The following is a 16,085-nucleotide window of genomic DNA, read 5'->3' as shown; positions in this document are numbered from 1 at the left end:
TTCTCTGGTGTTATGCCGCCCCCTGGTGCTCAATGTAAGTAAGCCTACTTTCTATTTTACAACTGAGACTTTATGTCTACTTTGCATAAAGGCAGGTCATATGCTGGACGTACTGGGCATTTTTTCCTGCCAAAGTTTTCTCTGTGGATTACTGACCAGAAGGCATATGGGAGGAGATAGAAACCTGGCTCATCTTATATTTGCCCCAAAATTCAAATGGTGTCTGTTTTCCAAAATGCCATGTACATTAAAGCCATCCATAAAAGATTTTTTCTGTGCTGATTTCAGCACAATTCTGTCCTGTGTCTCCAAAGACACTTTTACAAAGGTTAAATAAACAAAAAAATAGAAAATTGGTTTAAAAAAATAAGTATATATATATATATATATATATATATAACAAAAGAATACACTTTCACATAGACAGTAGCCTGGCCTCGCCATCCACAAGCTGATGCTCAATGCACACATCCATCCACGTCACATCTGGATTCTTCAGGGACAAAATTATTCATGTTACCTGACAAACTGGCCAATCAGCGAACAGAGGAGAGGTGAGGGATGCCGCATTACATACATGAAGATTCCGTGTCACATCCAAATATTAGCAATTGGGCATAAGAATGGCAATTGGGATGCATACTTCACATCTAAACAGAGTTCACCTCTAGAGCCGTTTCCCTCTCTCATCTCGGCAATACAGCCAGTGTGACGGAGGTCATCTTGCACCTGTTCACCCCCCTCGGGGATCGAACCTGCATCCTCGTCAACTACAACGGTTCGGCAATGGGAGACACAGTACGATACCGCTGGGCCAAGAGACTAGTCTCTCGGCCCAACGGCACGAGACTGTATGAGGCTATCGGAGGGAGGTTTACCAACGTTCTACGCCAACTCTGTGCTAGTTAGCCTCCGTTACACTCTCCCCCTTAAACCTCACTCCCATCCGGGTCACGGCACCACTGTGACGGAGGTCATCTTGCACCTGTTCACCCCCCTCGGGGATCGAACCTGCATCCTCGTCAACTACAACGGTTCGGCAATGGGAGACACAGTACGATACCGCTGGGCCAAGAGACTAGTCTCTCGGCCCAACGGCACGAGACTGTATGAGGCTATCGGAGGGAGGTTTACCAACGTTCTACGCCAACTCTGTGCTAGTTAGCCTCCGTTACACCAGAACTTACAGTAGCTCTCTTTACTATAGTAATTAAGTGATATGTTGACCACTGAGGCTTTACCTCCTTATAAGAAGCCAGTTCAGTGACCCTCATACCTTATCCAAACTAGGCCTGTGCAGTCGCTCCATCCCCAAAACTCCTGGAGTTAGTAGCACATAGCCATCCTGCATCTTGACCATTTCAGCCCTCCAAAATGTTATGAGTTCATGTCCGTATAGAGCAGGGATGGGGAACTTTTTTTCATTTGAGGGGCCACTTAAAATTTTATAAAGTCCTCCAAGGACCGTACTGTGAACACAAACCAGGATTTCCCCCTGTACTTTAGGCCTATATTGAAGGGGGGCACCTTTACAACAGACCCCACCTTCATTCGGTCTCCTGAAAATATAACTTAATTGTATTGAAAATGTAATTTCTAAGGTTGCTTTACAAAACGTGTCATATTTCATGTGAAACTGCATAACATTAAAATTATATCGGGCCGTGGATAAGACGGCATCATGGCCTATAAACAGCCCACAGGCCCCGCACCCATGGCATAGAGTGTTAGCACACAAGGTCTGGTGCAAATCCATCCACCTGTTCAAGTTATACGAATAAAAAGAGAAATTTAATCAGATTAATCAGTTTATATACTTGTATATGTATCTGTGACGGAGGCCAACTAGCAGTGTGTGGCATAGAACGTTAGTAAACCTCCCTCCCGAAGCCTCAATACAGTGCGGTAGCATTTTGGGCTATCGGACTGGCCCTTTAGCTCAGCAGTCTCGTACGGTACCTCCCACTGCCGAACCGATATAGTTGACGAGGTGGCAGGTTCGCGTCCCCGAGGGGGACGAACCGAGCGGGAACACCTCTGTCACAGTGGTGCCGTGACCCGGATGGGAGTGAGGTTTAGGGAGGAGAGTGTAACGGAGGCAAACTAGCAGAGCGTGGCGTGGAAGGTTAGTAAACCTCCCCCCCGAAGCCTCAATACAGTGTGGTACTGTTGAGCTATTGGACCAGCCCTTGAGCTCAGCGGGCCCGTACTGTGCCTCCCATTCCCGAACTGATGTAGATGACGAGGTGGCAGGTTCGCGTCCCCGAGGGGGGCGAACCGTTTGGGAACACCTCCGTCACGCCCACTTGAAAATGCTTCTAAGACGCACAAAAAACATGCCCAGTCTGACACAACACAACACAATCTCTCTGTACATGAATCAACAGCTCGGCCACCCAAGGGACCAGATTGTTCTTGAGTTCACAACAGCCTTCATATATAAGAACAGAGTGAAATAGTACAATACGTACAATGCACTTAACACACAGTGCAAATCCTTGCTTATCACTAGAACCTGGACTAGAATCACAAACTGGGAGCTTGGGGTGGGTGAACAGAGAAAAGTATGGCCTGTTTCCAAACGTTCAACTGAAAGAGGCATCCAGCACTAGGCCTACTCTCGTTGACTACTTTCATGCAAAGTTGACTTCACTTGCTTCTTATTTGAAATTATTGGGGTGATGATGCTTGTTTGTCCAGTTGCTTACATCCAAACTTATGTGACTAACCTGACCTTGAATAACCATGTTGCGATTAACAATGACTGTTTTTTGGAAACAGACCTGTTAGGCCAACTTAATACAAAATAATATACACAATATATTAATCAATTTTGATTGTGTTATAATAGAGCGATAAAACTTTGTCTGAATGTGAATTATTTCCTTAATTAGGCCTACTGAAAGAAAGGAAAATGAATTGTTTACAAAAACAAAAAACAGCAACTTCAAAAATAAGAAAAAAACTACAACCCTTCTTTTGGGTTTTCACGGTGCATTATGGGTGTAAAAGTTTTTTTCTTATTCTCATAATTGTGGCTCTGCGACGAACTGAACAACACTTCCCATAATACCAATTGTTTCCCACTCTGCAGGCTCAGTTCAGGGCTGCACTGGAACGATGCTAACGGCGATAGAATCAGAGGGGAAAGAGAAACCAAGGAGAGGTGTCAGGGCTTTGCCAACAAATTAAGTGGCATGATTTTAACAAACTGTTGTAAAGGGCGATGCCATGCCATAAGAAGATCTTACAGTTTGGCCCTGTTTTGATATAATCTTGTGAGTACGGAAGGTAGCTCCCCGGACCGCCAGAGTTTGGTAGGGTAGGCTCCAGTTCATCACCGTACTGCAGTATGTTCCGCTTGCCGAAAAGAGTGCAGCGCCGCGGCTAAGATCTCGAAGCTTGATCGGTCCCTCGGTTGTCAAAACGGTGGCTTTGTAGCGTTTAGCATGCCTCTGTAACCCGTATATTGTGCCCGCCATCCATCGCTTCGTGTCAATGAATGTTGCAGAAAATTGTAAAATCAGTTAACGCGTTCCAACCGCAGTTTGGGGAAAAAAATAACCAAATGACAATCACAATCTAATTTTGGTCCAGTAAACAACACGGTAAGCTGTCAACTTAGGCGTTTCAGAGCTTTCCTTGTCGTGTCAGTCTGTTTCTAGCGTCCTATATGATGTGATAATATAGTTGTAGGCTGTTCTGTCAATAGACACTGCTCTGGTCTGCATTGCAGATTTTAATGCATTGTTTGTACAATTGTTCTGTCGCATAGGGTTGTCAGCTGTGTCAGCGCGTCAGACGGCATGGAGCGCGGGGGCAGTATCCAGCTCGACATCCCGGACTTTAGTAACTCGGTGCTGTCCCACCTGAACCAGCTTCGCATACAGGGCCGCTTGTGCGACATTGTTGTGAACGTGCAGGGCCAGAGTTTTCGCGCGCACAAGGTGGTGCTCGCTGCCAGCTCACCGTACTTCCGCGACCACATGTCACTGGGCGAGATGAGCACGGTCTCCCTCTCCGTGATCCGCAACCCGTTGGTTTTCGAGCAGCTGCTGTCATTCTGCTACACGGGCCGCTTGTGCCTGCAGCTGGCCGACATCATCAGCTACCTGACAGCCGCCAGTTTCCTGCAGATGCAGCACATCATTGACCGCTGCACACAGATCCTAGAGGCCATCCATTTCAAGATCAACCTGGCTGACGTGGATGGAGACCTGGTCAGCTCTCAGGGTGGCCCGGGCAGGACCTTGGAGTCTGGAAGCCTGAGTGGAGGTCCAGTGGGTACACACTTGATCAGTCCCCGACTCTGTAGTAGTCCCAAGATGACTGGCCCTTGTGGCATGGGGGCAGCCATGGAGGCTGGCAACACCAGTGAGCAGGAGGAGGTGAGCCCAGCAGGAAACTCCATGAGCCCTCAGATAGTAGAGCACAGTGGCATGGTGGGCTCCGAGGGGGGCAAAGGGGGAGCAGGTAGCATGAGGGAAAAGGAGCCAGTGCTGCGCATCAACCGAGCGGGCCAGTGGTACGTGGAGTCCGGCCTGGAGGACAGGGGAGAGGAGTCTGTGGTGCGGGTGCCTGTCGGCCTGCGGATCAAGACGGAACATCTGGAGGACTGGGGCAGCGTGGAGGTGCAGGCGTCAGCCGCGGACGTCAGTGGGACGGAAGAGGAGGAGGGAGTGGCCCCCATGATGATTGACGCCTCAGGCCGCAGCTCAATGGTGCAGGAGGAGTTTGTCTCAGGTGCCTCAGGGCCCAAAAGCGCCCAGCCCTCCAGCAGCTTCAGCGAGACTGACAGGTGTGTGTGTGTGTGTGTGTGTGTGTGTGTGAGTGAGAGAGAGAGAGAGAGAGAGAGAGAGAGAGAGAGACAAGAGACGGGTGTATGATTGTGTATGTGTCTCTCTCTGTGATGATGTACAATATCTATCACTGCCTTTGGCAATTTGGAAGAGCAACGACTAAAACCTACCTACTTAGTATTGCTTTAATGGAGTGTTGTATTGTGCTATTTTAAAGACTTCTGCAGCCATTGGGCAGCCTGGATTCACTAGTTTACAACCCATTTCCACATATTCCAAAGGATTGTCCTTGTGCGATTTAACCAGGTGTGATCATTAAACCAAGCAATCACCTGGTGAATTGGCCGCAGGTAAAACTAGGTCATCTGGAATATGTAGCACTGGATTGTAGTCACTAATGAATCCCATCCAAGTCGCCCATCACAAAGGTGTGTGTCTGACACATGGTGCTTGTCCCGTCCTGCACCTCCAGGTTCAGTCCTACAGGTAGTGTGGTGGTGATGGCAGAGCGGCAGAGGGCCAAGAGCGAGTCTCCAGGGAGAGTGTACGATCAGAAACACTCCAGCTCACAGGTACAGCAAATATACATCCTTTTTCCTCCTCTCTCTGGATTGCCTTTAAACCTTTGAGGTGATTGCCTGGTGAGAGGTGTTTGTTGTCAAAGTGGAAACCTTATCTGTTAACTCACTGGCTGTCAATGATGTGAAAACGCATCAAATTATGATCCGTGCATTGACTGCCAAAGACGAGAGCTGCATGATCACAAGTAGCCCGTTGAGAACGAAGATCTATGCACACATGCTTAGTTTCAGATAGTGAAATAATGAAACAGACATTATGACCGGCCTTGTCATAATTTCACAACTTCCTGTTTCTTCTCGTTAAGTTATTGGAGTTTTTCTTATGGTTCAATGTAAACGGGATGGGTCGACTACCACTTGACCCCGAAATGCTGTCAATCATATTTTTGCCAGTATCCTCCGTTATTCACCCAAGGAAAAGACAAGAGACGTACAATTGCAATCACAAACACACACCTGCACATTCACACGGGACGGAACATCTGTGTTTCGCCGAAACACAGTAGGTGATTTGTGCCAGAACTATTACTTAACAAATTACGGACATGGCACATTCACACTGGAATAAGAACTCTGACATTCTCCGTAATTTTTCAGAATGACCTGTGGTCCATAGGTAATATTAATCCTGTGCAAATCAGGCTTATGTTAACCTACAGGAAGTGGTAAATCCTAAATAATATGTAGGCAGAAAAGCTCTCAGCTCTTCCACCAGATGATTTATCACTACCTTAAGGGTAACCTCACCTGGTTTACTGCTGAAGCAGCTTTGGGTTGTGTGTTGTCTTCAGGGTGAGGAGCAGGCCATGTACGACATGGGTGGCTACGAGGAGTACCTGCGGGAGCAGGTGGGCGACCGCTGGTTCCGCTACAACCCGCGGCTCACCTGCATCTACTGCTGCAAGTCCTTCAACCAGAAGGGGAGCCTGGACCGCCACATGCGCCTCCACATGGGCATCACGCCCTTCGTCTGCCGCATCTGCGGGAAGAAGTACACGCGCAAGGACCAGCTGGAGTACCACATCCGCAAGCACACGGGCAACAAGCCTTTCCACTGCCACGTGTGCGGCAAGAGCTTCCCCTTCCAGGCCATCCTCAACCAGCACCTCCGCAAGAATCACCCCGGCTGCACCTCCTCCACCTCCCAGGAGGCCGCCCACAGCGCCTCCCCCGAAACCACCACCACCACCGTCTCCTCCAGGGGAGGCCAGGCAGACGACGAGTCGCCCGGCCAGGAGGAGATGATGGAGGGGAAAGGGGCAGGAGGTGGCGGTGGCGGGTCTGGGTCACAGGGGGAGGGCATGCAGTCCTCGGTGTCCACCACGGGTCCTGACTGAGGTGTCACTCAGGAGAATCAGGTAGGGGGGGTTGAGCGCCGGGGCCGGAGTGGAGCTCGCTCATTCGCTCACTCTGTGGAGAATGTGTAAAACCCTCCTGGTCTCCGCTCCGCACACATGCAGTCTCATCCTTACCTTACTTCTCAGCCCCTCAGTTGTCGACTCCCTTCTACATTCTACCGTTTCCACTCCGATAACCTACACAGCAGAGCCACAACCCACACACCTCAGCAACTAAACAAGTCACTCGTGAATGATTTTCAAAGCTGCTTTTCTTCACAGTCAGGATGGGGGGAAAGATTATTCATTGTTTGAGTATGGATAGCTGTTTTTTTACATTCATTTTAAATATCCTCATGAAAATTTGTGATACAAACTGATACAGATGCAAGAGTTAGTGTACTAGCATACTTTGTACGTTGGTTATTTAAGAATGGTCTTTCTGCTTTAAACCACATCTACCTTCAAACAGTACAGATTAAAACCAGAAGCTATCTAATGAAGAAACTCCACAACTTCCGTAGCCTCATACATACATACATACATCGCTGGATGCAGTGTTTTGCCTTTCCTGTCTTTAATATGTTACTGGATTTTTGTTTTTTGTTTTTTTGTCTTCTTTTATAAAAGCTTTTATACTTCTTATAAATGGTAATACAGGAAAAATGTGTTAACATGTTGAAAAATTCGGCCAAATTGCCAGGTTTTTGTGCCAAATATTAGATGATGAAAGGGAATATTTTCTATTTCCTTTTTTAAAAATTGCCTTCTGACAATCTTGTGGAACTCTGCTGGGATGTAACCCCAAGCAAAAACAACCGCTTTGCCAAGTGGGTTGTCTAAAAGATCATCCAGGTTTGATCAGGTTGGTCATTTAAACAATTTGATCTTTCCAATGAAACGTGCCAATTTGGCTTAACCAGAGTTTACAGATACTCACAAACTTGCAAAAGCCTCTAATATCAGCTACACATGAATTTATAGGGTTCAAAAAAGCAGTTTGACTTAACCATGTTATCAATCTTTGTGTCTTAGAACTAAACTGTTTTTTTTTTTAAATAATAATAATAATGCTAATAGTTACGTGACGTCCCTTTGGACAAACAGGTGGTCCTAGATCTCAGTTATTTTACATATTATGTATACTCTATGGAACACCTTTCAACATAAAACATCTACAAATAGCTGCTGAATGTTAAATATCAACAGTAATATAAAACACAGGAAAGTCTTCAACCTCAGATAAGCTACTAGACGGCTCCGTTACCTCTCAATGAACACTACGCAATACAGATCTGTTACCAGCGGACTGGTAGATGCACTCATTATTGTTATTATTATATTATTATTGTTGTTTAATCTTTTGTTCTTTGTACTTTTGAAAGGACTACTCCTGTAAGTCACTTGCAATGAAAGGTATATTGACTGATAGATTGTTATGGGGTTGTGTCCTGTTTTGATTGTCATAAAATAGGTGATGCCCAACAGACAGCATTGACCAAAAGAACGTATGGATGGATTATGTACAAGGAAGTAATAATCAACCTGTTCCAGATAAAACGGTTGCAAGTCGTTTTTCCAAACTAGGGTACTTTCTTCTGTCTCATTGTCTGCTTGGAAGTTAGTTTTATTTCGGACAATCAGCATTTAAACTACAAATGTGATGTAATGTGTCTGGGAAAGCCTTGTGGCACTTGAGAAAATTGTTTCAAAGTTGGTTTGACAAGTGTAACTTTTCAGATATATCACAATTAAACTTTAAGCATTAGATGAATGTCCAACATAAAGCTCACTTAACCCAAGTCCACAATGAGGACAGCGGAAACCAGTTTAAAGAAAGCGGTGCCAGTTTAAAGAAATGATTTGCACCCAAGATGGGTGTTCAGGCTCCTCATAGTGATGCTAAAGCAGCACAGAATGTTATGGAACTGTAATGTCACGCAGAGGTTCCTTAGGTCAGTTGATTGATAACCATGTCGACTGCCATTCATTTATAAAGACCGTTTTTGTCCCTTAGAGAAGATGATCAGTTGTCGTATGTGATCTTGGGACCTCCCAAAGTATTGTCTGACATAATTACACACAGAGAATCACACGCAGGGTAAACAATGTTAACAGTTATGAACCAAAATGTGTTTTCCTATTATTAGAGTGCCCCTTTGAGGTAAACATTTTTTTTGAGTGTCCTGAATACAAAGTATTGCTGAGATACAATCTAGTTGGTCTACCAGATCTATATCTGTGACGAATCAGAATAGTGTATGAATAGTGAGTACAAAGTCATGATTTAGTGTGAATTTGAAGGTGGAATTAATTTTATTTCAATGGCAGATTACTATGACCAGCCTGGGGCATCTTTGATGTGTTTTATAACCCACATTATATTTAAGATATTACTCCAAAGTATGCCAGTGCTGTGATGTTAAATCACAAAGGTCCCCAAGTGTATGGTTCTTTGTTGTGCAGACATGATCACGTCCTGTTCGGCTTTTGCATGAAATTGCCATGAACAGGGACGATAGTGTTGCTATCAATCAGCTGTTGGAAAGGAGGAAAAGTTTAAGGAGGTGCCCATCATTGATTAAATGGCCCAGAATCCCCACAACACAAGGTTAGAATATATTAAAAATGTATATTATAGGGGGGAAAGTATTATCTTAAAGACATGGTGCTCATAGGATTGTGTCAAGCTGCTCGATCATGGTGCCTTTTAGGGAAACAAGTCTTATATGTATCAAACAAAATGGATGAACTAAGTTCTGAAATGTAAGACAGTTTCCAGCTAGGTGCAGGATGCAATGCATTTCTGTTTCTCTAAGTGTAGTATAACCATGTGTAAAGATTTTGGACAGGTGACTTCTCAGACAACTAAACCAGTGTTATTTGTCCCAAAGAATTATAAATAACTTACCTTGAACTATTCTTACATAAGGCCATCACACGATTTTCTGGTGAAGAAGTTAGAACTTGCAGGCAAAACAAACAAGTCAGAGTAGAGAGGAAAAAAAGAAATTATCTTGTGACAGGAGTTGCGCTGGGCTATTGCTTTGTATAGACTTCTGTTTAGGAATCTATAAAACGTAAACCTTTGTCAGAAACTTCTGTGCTGCTTTGGAAAGAAATCTTACCTCAACGTGATACTGTTACTATCACTACATTTACTAATGGGTTTATTTTAAGGTTAAGGTCCCAGGGTCATGGATGGAAAAATATTGCAGGTTTGGTCAGAAGAGGGCTATCAAAATGTCATGGTTGTTTTATGTTTGACTCTTTTCTTGATAGTACCATCATAAGCATGTCATGACACCATAGGTGTGCACAGACAAGGTGGTGCTAAAGCACCTGCCCCTTTGCCGTACTGGACAAAAATGCCCTTTTTGAAAGTTACAATCACAAGTCACAATTTACTGTGGTCCATGTTGACATGATAATCTGCAAATGCTTCACGATCAAAAGCATGTGTCAATAATGCTCCAATATAATAACTAACCTCTAATAGCCTAGTAAGGCAGCCGGAAGTTCCCCCAAAATGTCTGTGCACGCCACGGCATGACACTCTCATAAGTATCCTGACAGGGTCATGGAAGTGTCATTAATGTCATATCTCTATGGCATAAATGTGATAAAGTGACCTTATGTGTTGTTTGTGTTGTCCTGACAGTCGGATAGACTTAAAAAGGCTCAGCACACACACACACACGCGCACACGCGCGCACACACGCACACACACACACAGGCACCCCAAACAATGTAAACTTGTCTTGACAATAGCCAAATGACGCTTAATTATCACATTTCTGACATTGACATGATGTTTATTACACTGTGTAATGACTGTGTACTGTGATGCGTTTGATGGTACTGTCAAGTAAAGTTTAACCATTTTTTTGTTAAAATAAGTAGTTCTTTTAAATAGCAAATAGCAAGGTAGTAAGAAAAGACAGTTATATATAATGTGGTGGACCACCAAATAGGATGTTATCAGTGATCATTTTATTTTTAGAGCTGTGAATCACACTCAGGTGTGACCTTTTTCTTTAAAAAAAAAAATATATATATACAAGAAGTACAGCCACTGATGTCAGGTCTGTCTGTGCACTATTGTATACACCGGTCAGAACTTTTTAAAACTCAGAAACACCTCTGCACAAATCAACCCTGGCTAACAGTTTCCAATTTTGCCAAGGAATATCAGGAATTCTGTTTTCTTGTTTTGAAACCTCTACTTCAGGTTTTTTTTTCCAATGGTTTTGTTACAGTCATAGGTGTGGGCATTCACGTTCTGAAGATCTAAGGAGGTGTTTTGCCCCTTCTTGCCAAGATGTGGAAAACATGCAAGAAAGATGGTGCGCAAGGATAGGGATCCTTTTTTTGGAACTGCAATGATTGCACAATTGGGACCATGTTGCTGATAAGGGGGGCTGTGAAGAGTTGTAAACATGGTGATGTTTGTTTTTAAGGATTGGTATCCATCTAATTTTGCAAAAAAGGATAAAAGCAGTTTGATGGATATCCATGCCTAATCTGTTTATGGTGCTAAGGGATGCAAAGTATGAATGTGTCGGTGAAGTTTGAGAGCAGTCTAGAATGCTAAAATGTTTTCAGTCTCTTGCCTGGTGTGCCCGGCTCATGGATATAGGACATTAGATGCCGTGTCGACTACCCCTGTCTACCCCTACCCCTGTCCCCGGTTTGGTCGGCGCCATCTCTGTACACAAATCCTATACTGTAGCCCTTTGTGGATGGCTTGAAAAACATTGAGTCGCCGTACCACGATGGCGCTGCCCAGGGTTGGCCATGGCCATGCCAAAAGGCTGGTGTTCTATATCTATGTACCTGGTTTAATGGGTTACAGGACAACTTTTTTATACCGTTGGACCTAACATATGGCCAGCCTGAATCATAAACAATCCAGAAGAAAGTACAAGAGAAAAAAAGAACAGTTCAATCTATCTGGCTTGGCCCGTGTCCTTTTTTTTGTCAACAAAGAAAATTCAGTTTGTCTAGTACGTGTCAATTTACACAATGCAATGTAGGTCAGATGTGCACTTGAGAGTGCAATTTCTTCTTTTATAGGCACACATGTATGATTCCATTCCACAGCACGTCTGCAGGTTTATCACTCAAGCTGGAGTTCCCTACAGCCAGCCCTAAAGACTTCATAGTGGATTATAACAAAACATTGATGCTATCCAGAATTCTACCTAGGGATGTTTGCATCAGATATAAGTTAACTATTTGCCTTTCATGTGTTCTGCAATGCTAGTAATTTGAAATGTAAAAATGTCCAAAGCTTTAACAAATACCACATAACAAATTTATTGTTGCAGTGTAAATAGAACTTATGTTGAATTAAATGTCGCTGTAGCTGTCAACCAATAGATCCAAATGTAAAAGAAAAAGGGTCCCTCCCCTTAAAAGGATACCTCCAGTACTTAGCACCTTTAGCCCCTTTTCCTTTGCATTGCATTTGCAATAGAGTGGTTACCTTTGAAGATTTGCTTGCGGCATTTGTTATTTGGCTAATTTGGATTTTGTTTCAACCTACTTCAGTATGGCTGGCTATGCGCATTTTCATTCCTGTCCTAAAAAAAACAAGGTAAACATTTTCTTTTTAAATGTGCAACCCACGAAGTGACTCGTGGTGTTCACTGTTATTCCATAACACGTTTGGAGCAAAATATATCTTCTGTTGTGTTTTATTTGGCATATTTTAATGGGACATGACAGGAGCAACAAGAGTAATCCGAGACAGTTACCTGGCCCCCTGGCTAATCCAGATGCACATGATGATCAGAGCCGTATATAAGTTGGCCAGACTCTCTTTATATACGGCTCTGATGATGATGTGTGTTGGGCGCCACCTGCAGGCAACTCAAAGTATTGCAAACAGACAGATAGACAGGGTCATTACAATACCTGTGTGTTGGGGGGCTGGTGTAAATATCAACATTTTGGTGGGAACCACTTGATTGCATGGCAGCCAATTCAGAAAAGGTGGTAAAGTACCATACTGCTAAATACTGGTCTTGTCCTTTAAACTTCAGCAATGCTACCCTGATCCTTGTACTCCTCCCCTCCCCATTCACTCATTCTGGAGAGAGCGGTTCTGTCCCATGTAACTGTAAAGAGATGTCTGTCTCCTAAATGTATTTTTTTAAAAAGCTCAAGAGGGAATTTCCGATGCAGGGAGTCATCTGGTAGTGGGCACAACTAGTAAGAAATTGCTAAGTAGATTGGCCCTCCAGTTCACATAGTCATATCATTTTTTTAAAATATAATTTTGGTGGTGTATCTCTTGGGCTGTTCTTGATTGTTTGTTTTTAATGGTCTAAATGAAGCCATATCTTCTCTTGCCTCTTCCCCAGCACAGCGTAGGATTTTTTTTTCAATCTTTTGAGCTCATCTTAAGTAGAAGCAATACAATCATGTGGATGACTTTGTATTATTCCTCCCCTGTCCTATTCCCTGAGCCTGCGGATAACAATACTATGTCCAAATGCAAAGATTACCTAATCATTATGGTGTTTCAATTGCCGGGGGAAAAAGAATAACGCTTAACAACTATTCCTGTCTAATCATGAAAATAAATTAATAAAAATGTATGCTTCATGTGCATTGCTTTCAAGAAATTATTAGATATTGATTGCTTGTGGATTTCAACTTGTGTCTATCACCCCCACGATACAGGTACAGAACACTCTGTGATGTACTGGTCTTAATGACTGTGAAATGTACCTTTACAATAACCACTAATTTCTCAAATAGTAATGTCAATTCCATTCTCCTTAAAGGAAATAAAGCACTTTAAGTGTTACTGTGAAGCACTGGGTTGTCATATTCTATTTCCTCTGCATGCATACACATTTTGTATATTAAAACTTTTCTCATTTTATTACCACAATACCATTTTTTGAGTCTCATCCATGGCTTCCTTATTGACGGTTTTATTTGAGTGATGATGTTCTGTTAACCTGGCTACACGCACTTATCTGGTGCAGCACCATACCCATTGACTGTCATAGTATGAACACAAACCAGTATTTCCCTCTGACCTTGAGGCCTATATTGAAGGCGGCATCCTTAAATCAGCCCCCACCTTTCCTAAGTCCACTCAATATAACTGTATTGGAAATGTAATTTCTAAGATTCCTTTACAAAATAGGTCATGTTTCATGTCAAGCTGCATAACATTAAAATTATATCGGGGGCCGGAAAAACGGCCTCGAGACATAGGTTCCCCACCCCTGCTTAGGGTTTTGAAGATGAGGCCCTCCAAAGTTTGTGTGCCATGCCCACTTTTCAAGCCCAGGAATTGTATACATAATTTATAGAGAGCATAACTTTGCTATTTTTGGATATATTAAGCTTTTAGAACTGGATTTGTAAAACGTATGATTAAGACATTTGACATTTTGGGGCTACAGGTCTTGAAAAGTGGGCAGCTTGGAAAGGGTGCTGGTTTTGTTATATTTGGGAACTGTAGGCTACATTGTAATCAATATACTCAGACCCTAAAGGACGGCATAGAATGGTCTCGAAATGGCTTTGGGACAATGCATGTATTTCCTTCTTTTTTCCAAATTATTATTGTTTCCAAATGGATTTATTTCCACCTAGTGCTGCTTTATGTTTTCACAAGGATCTTGAATTGATAATGGTAGAGTTTGAACATTGTACAAAGCCTTCTTCAGTACATCCCAAAGATTCTCAATGTTGTTGAGGTCTGGACTCTGTGGTGGCCAATCCCTATGTAAAGATGATGTATTGTGTTTCTCTAAACAACCATGTCAAAAGACACATCCCCTGGTCCTGTAAAATATATTCGTCTGTTTGAGAAGGGTAAAATCATTGGCATCTGAAACATTGGCAACCGAAACATTCGTTGACAGGTCTAGGTTCGGCTACAGTGTGTGCTCATAGAATGAGATCAACTGATTACCTATATAGTGAGTTATGCAGGAAGTTCTTCTATCAATATTTTTTTTTACTTTCCTGATTGCACCGGCATATTCCAAGATGACAATGCCAAGTTTCATTGGACTTACATTTTGAAAGCATGGTTCAGGGAGCATGAGATCCTTTTCACGCATGGCCACTAGTGGTGTGGATTGGCACTGCCCTCACAATCCGATTCGATCACGATTCGGGAGGTAGCGATCCGATTCAATTCGATTCTATGCGATTCGATCCGATCCGATTCAATTCTACAATGCATTGCAATGCATTACATTTCTACTGAAAGCAAAGCAAATGTTTCATCAGTCATGATGAGGCAATACAAGTAGTCAGATACTGAGCAACAATTTATTGGCTGTTTTCTGTATCAGTCTGGATCAGTCTGTATCAGTCTTGCAATGCTTTGAAGTACTTTTATTTAATTTAACATTCATTTGCTCTCGAAATATCCACGGAAGTAATTAAAAAAGTAAAAAGAGTAAAAAAAAAAAAAAAGTTAAAAAAGTAATAAAAAAAATTGCTGCATCAATCCTGGAACTTGCCGCATCGATCCTGGATCGTCCATGCCCTGCATTGGATTGGATCGCCGAATCGATCATTGTTGACACCACTAATCGCCACCACAGAGTCCGGACATAAATTTCAGTGACAATTTTTGAAATATGCTGGAGAAATCCTTACAGTCATTGTAGATGTTTATTGAAACAACCAGGGCTGGACTGGGGGAGAAATAGGGCCCAGGCACGTTTGGATTAAAGGGGCCCCCTCACAATATTATTAGTGGCGCAGAACTGACTCATTTCTGAAAATAGGTGCCCACGAGGGTGCAGGGCTCACCGGGAAATGCCGGCTGCTATGCCAGATGGCCAGTCTAGCCCTGGAAACAACACAAGACCAAATATGTATCATAATCAAAGCTAATATATATAAATATAAAGGCAGTTCAATAACATGTCAGTATGTATGACCTACTTTTTGGTGGCGACTTTTTTTTAAATTATTATTAAGATTGAACAAAAAATTGCACAGGCCTCTTTTAGCATTGTCTCATCTTCTTTTGCTCACCGCCTCAGCTTTTCACAGCCAAGCTCTCTGCGCCAAGGAACTGCACTGCAGGTCAAGAACGACTGATTGACTGAAGATGCAGAGAAACAGGTGAGGCATCATGTCATTCCCCTTGTGCTTCCAGATGTCACCTTAATTCCCTTTGAAGATCAATAATGTATCTACTGTAGCATTTCTAAAGCTGCTGCAACATGCGGCCACTAGTGTTTTTAACAGGCTTGAAGCGGTATTAACACATCAGCCAGCCTCCTTGCTTCCTTGCTCTGGTTTCCAATCTGTTTTGGGGTCAAGTCAGGCCCAAAGAGCACTGAGAGTAAGAGGGCTTACTTGTCTCATAAATGTAT

General features: G+C 43.2%; 1 protein-coding gene across 1 annotated transcript; it reads left to right on the top strand.

Moving 5' to 3' along the window:
* Nucleotides 1–3,118: 3,118 nt before the first annotated feature.
* zbtb37 (zinc finger and BTB domain containing 37) lies at nt 3,119–7,362 on the top strand. Its single transcript, XM_063200941.1, has 4 exons — nt 3,119–3,608; nt 3,776–4,798; nt 5,272–5,371; nt 6,172–7,362. Exons 2-4 carry the CDS (start codon nt 3,807–3,809, stop codon nt 6,715–6,717), a joined length of 1,638 nt encoding a protein of 545 aa, XP_063057011.1. The 5' UTR covers nt 3,119–3,608; nt 3,776–3,806; the 3' UTR covers nt 6,718–7,362.
* The last annotated feature ends 8,723 nt before the right edge of the window (nt 7,363–16,085 follow it).

Source organism: Engraulis encrasicolus, chromosome 6, assembly GCF_034702125.1.
Source record: "Engraulis encrasicolus isolate BLACKSEA-1 chromosome 6, IST_EnEncr_1.0, whole genome shotgun sequence".
Taxonomy (NCBI): domain Eukaryota; kingdom Metazoa; phylum Chordata; class Actinopteri; order Clupeiformes; family Engraulidae; genus Engraulis; species Engraulis encrasicolus.
Note: the sequence above shows the minus strand (reverse complement) of the source record. Positions and strands in the feature narration are given on the sequence as shown.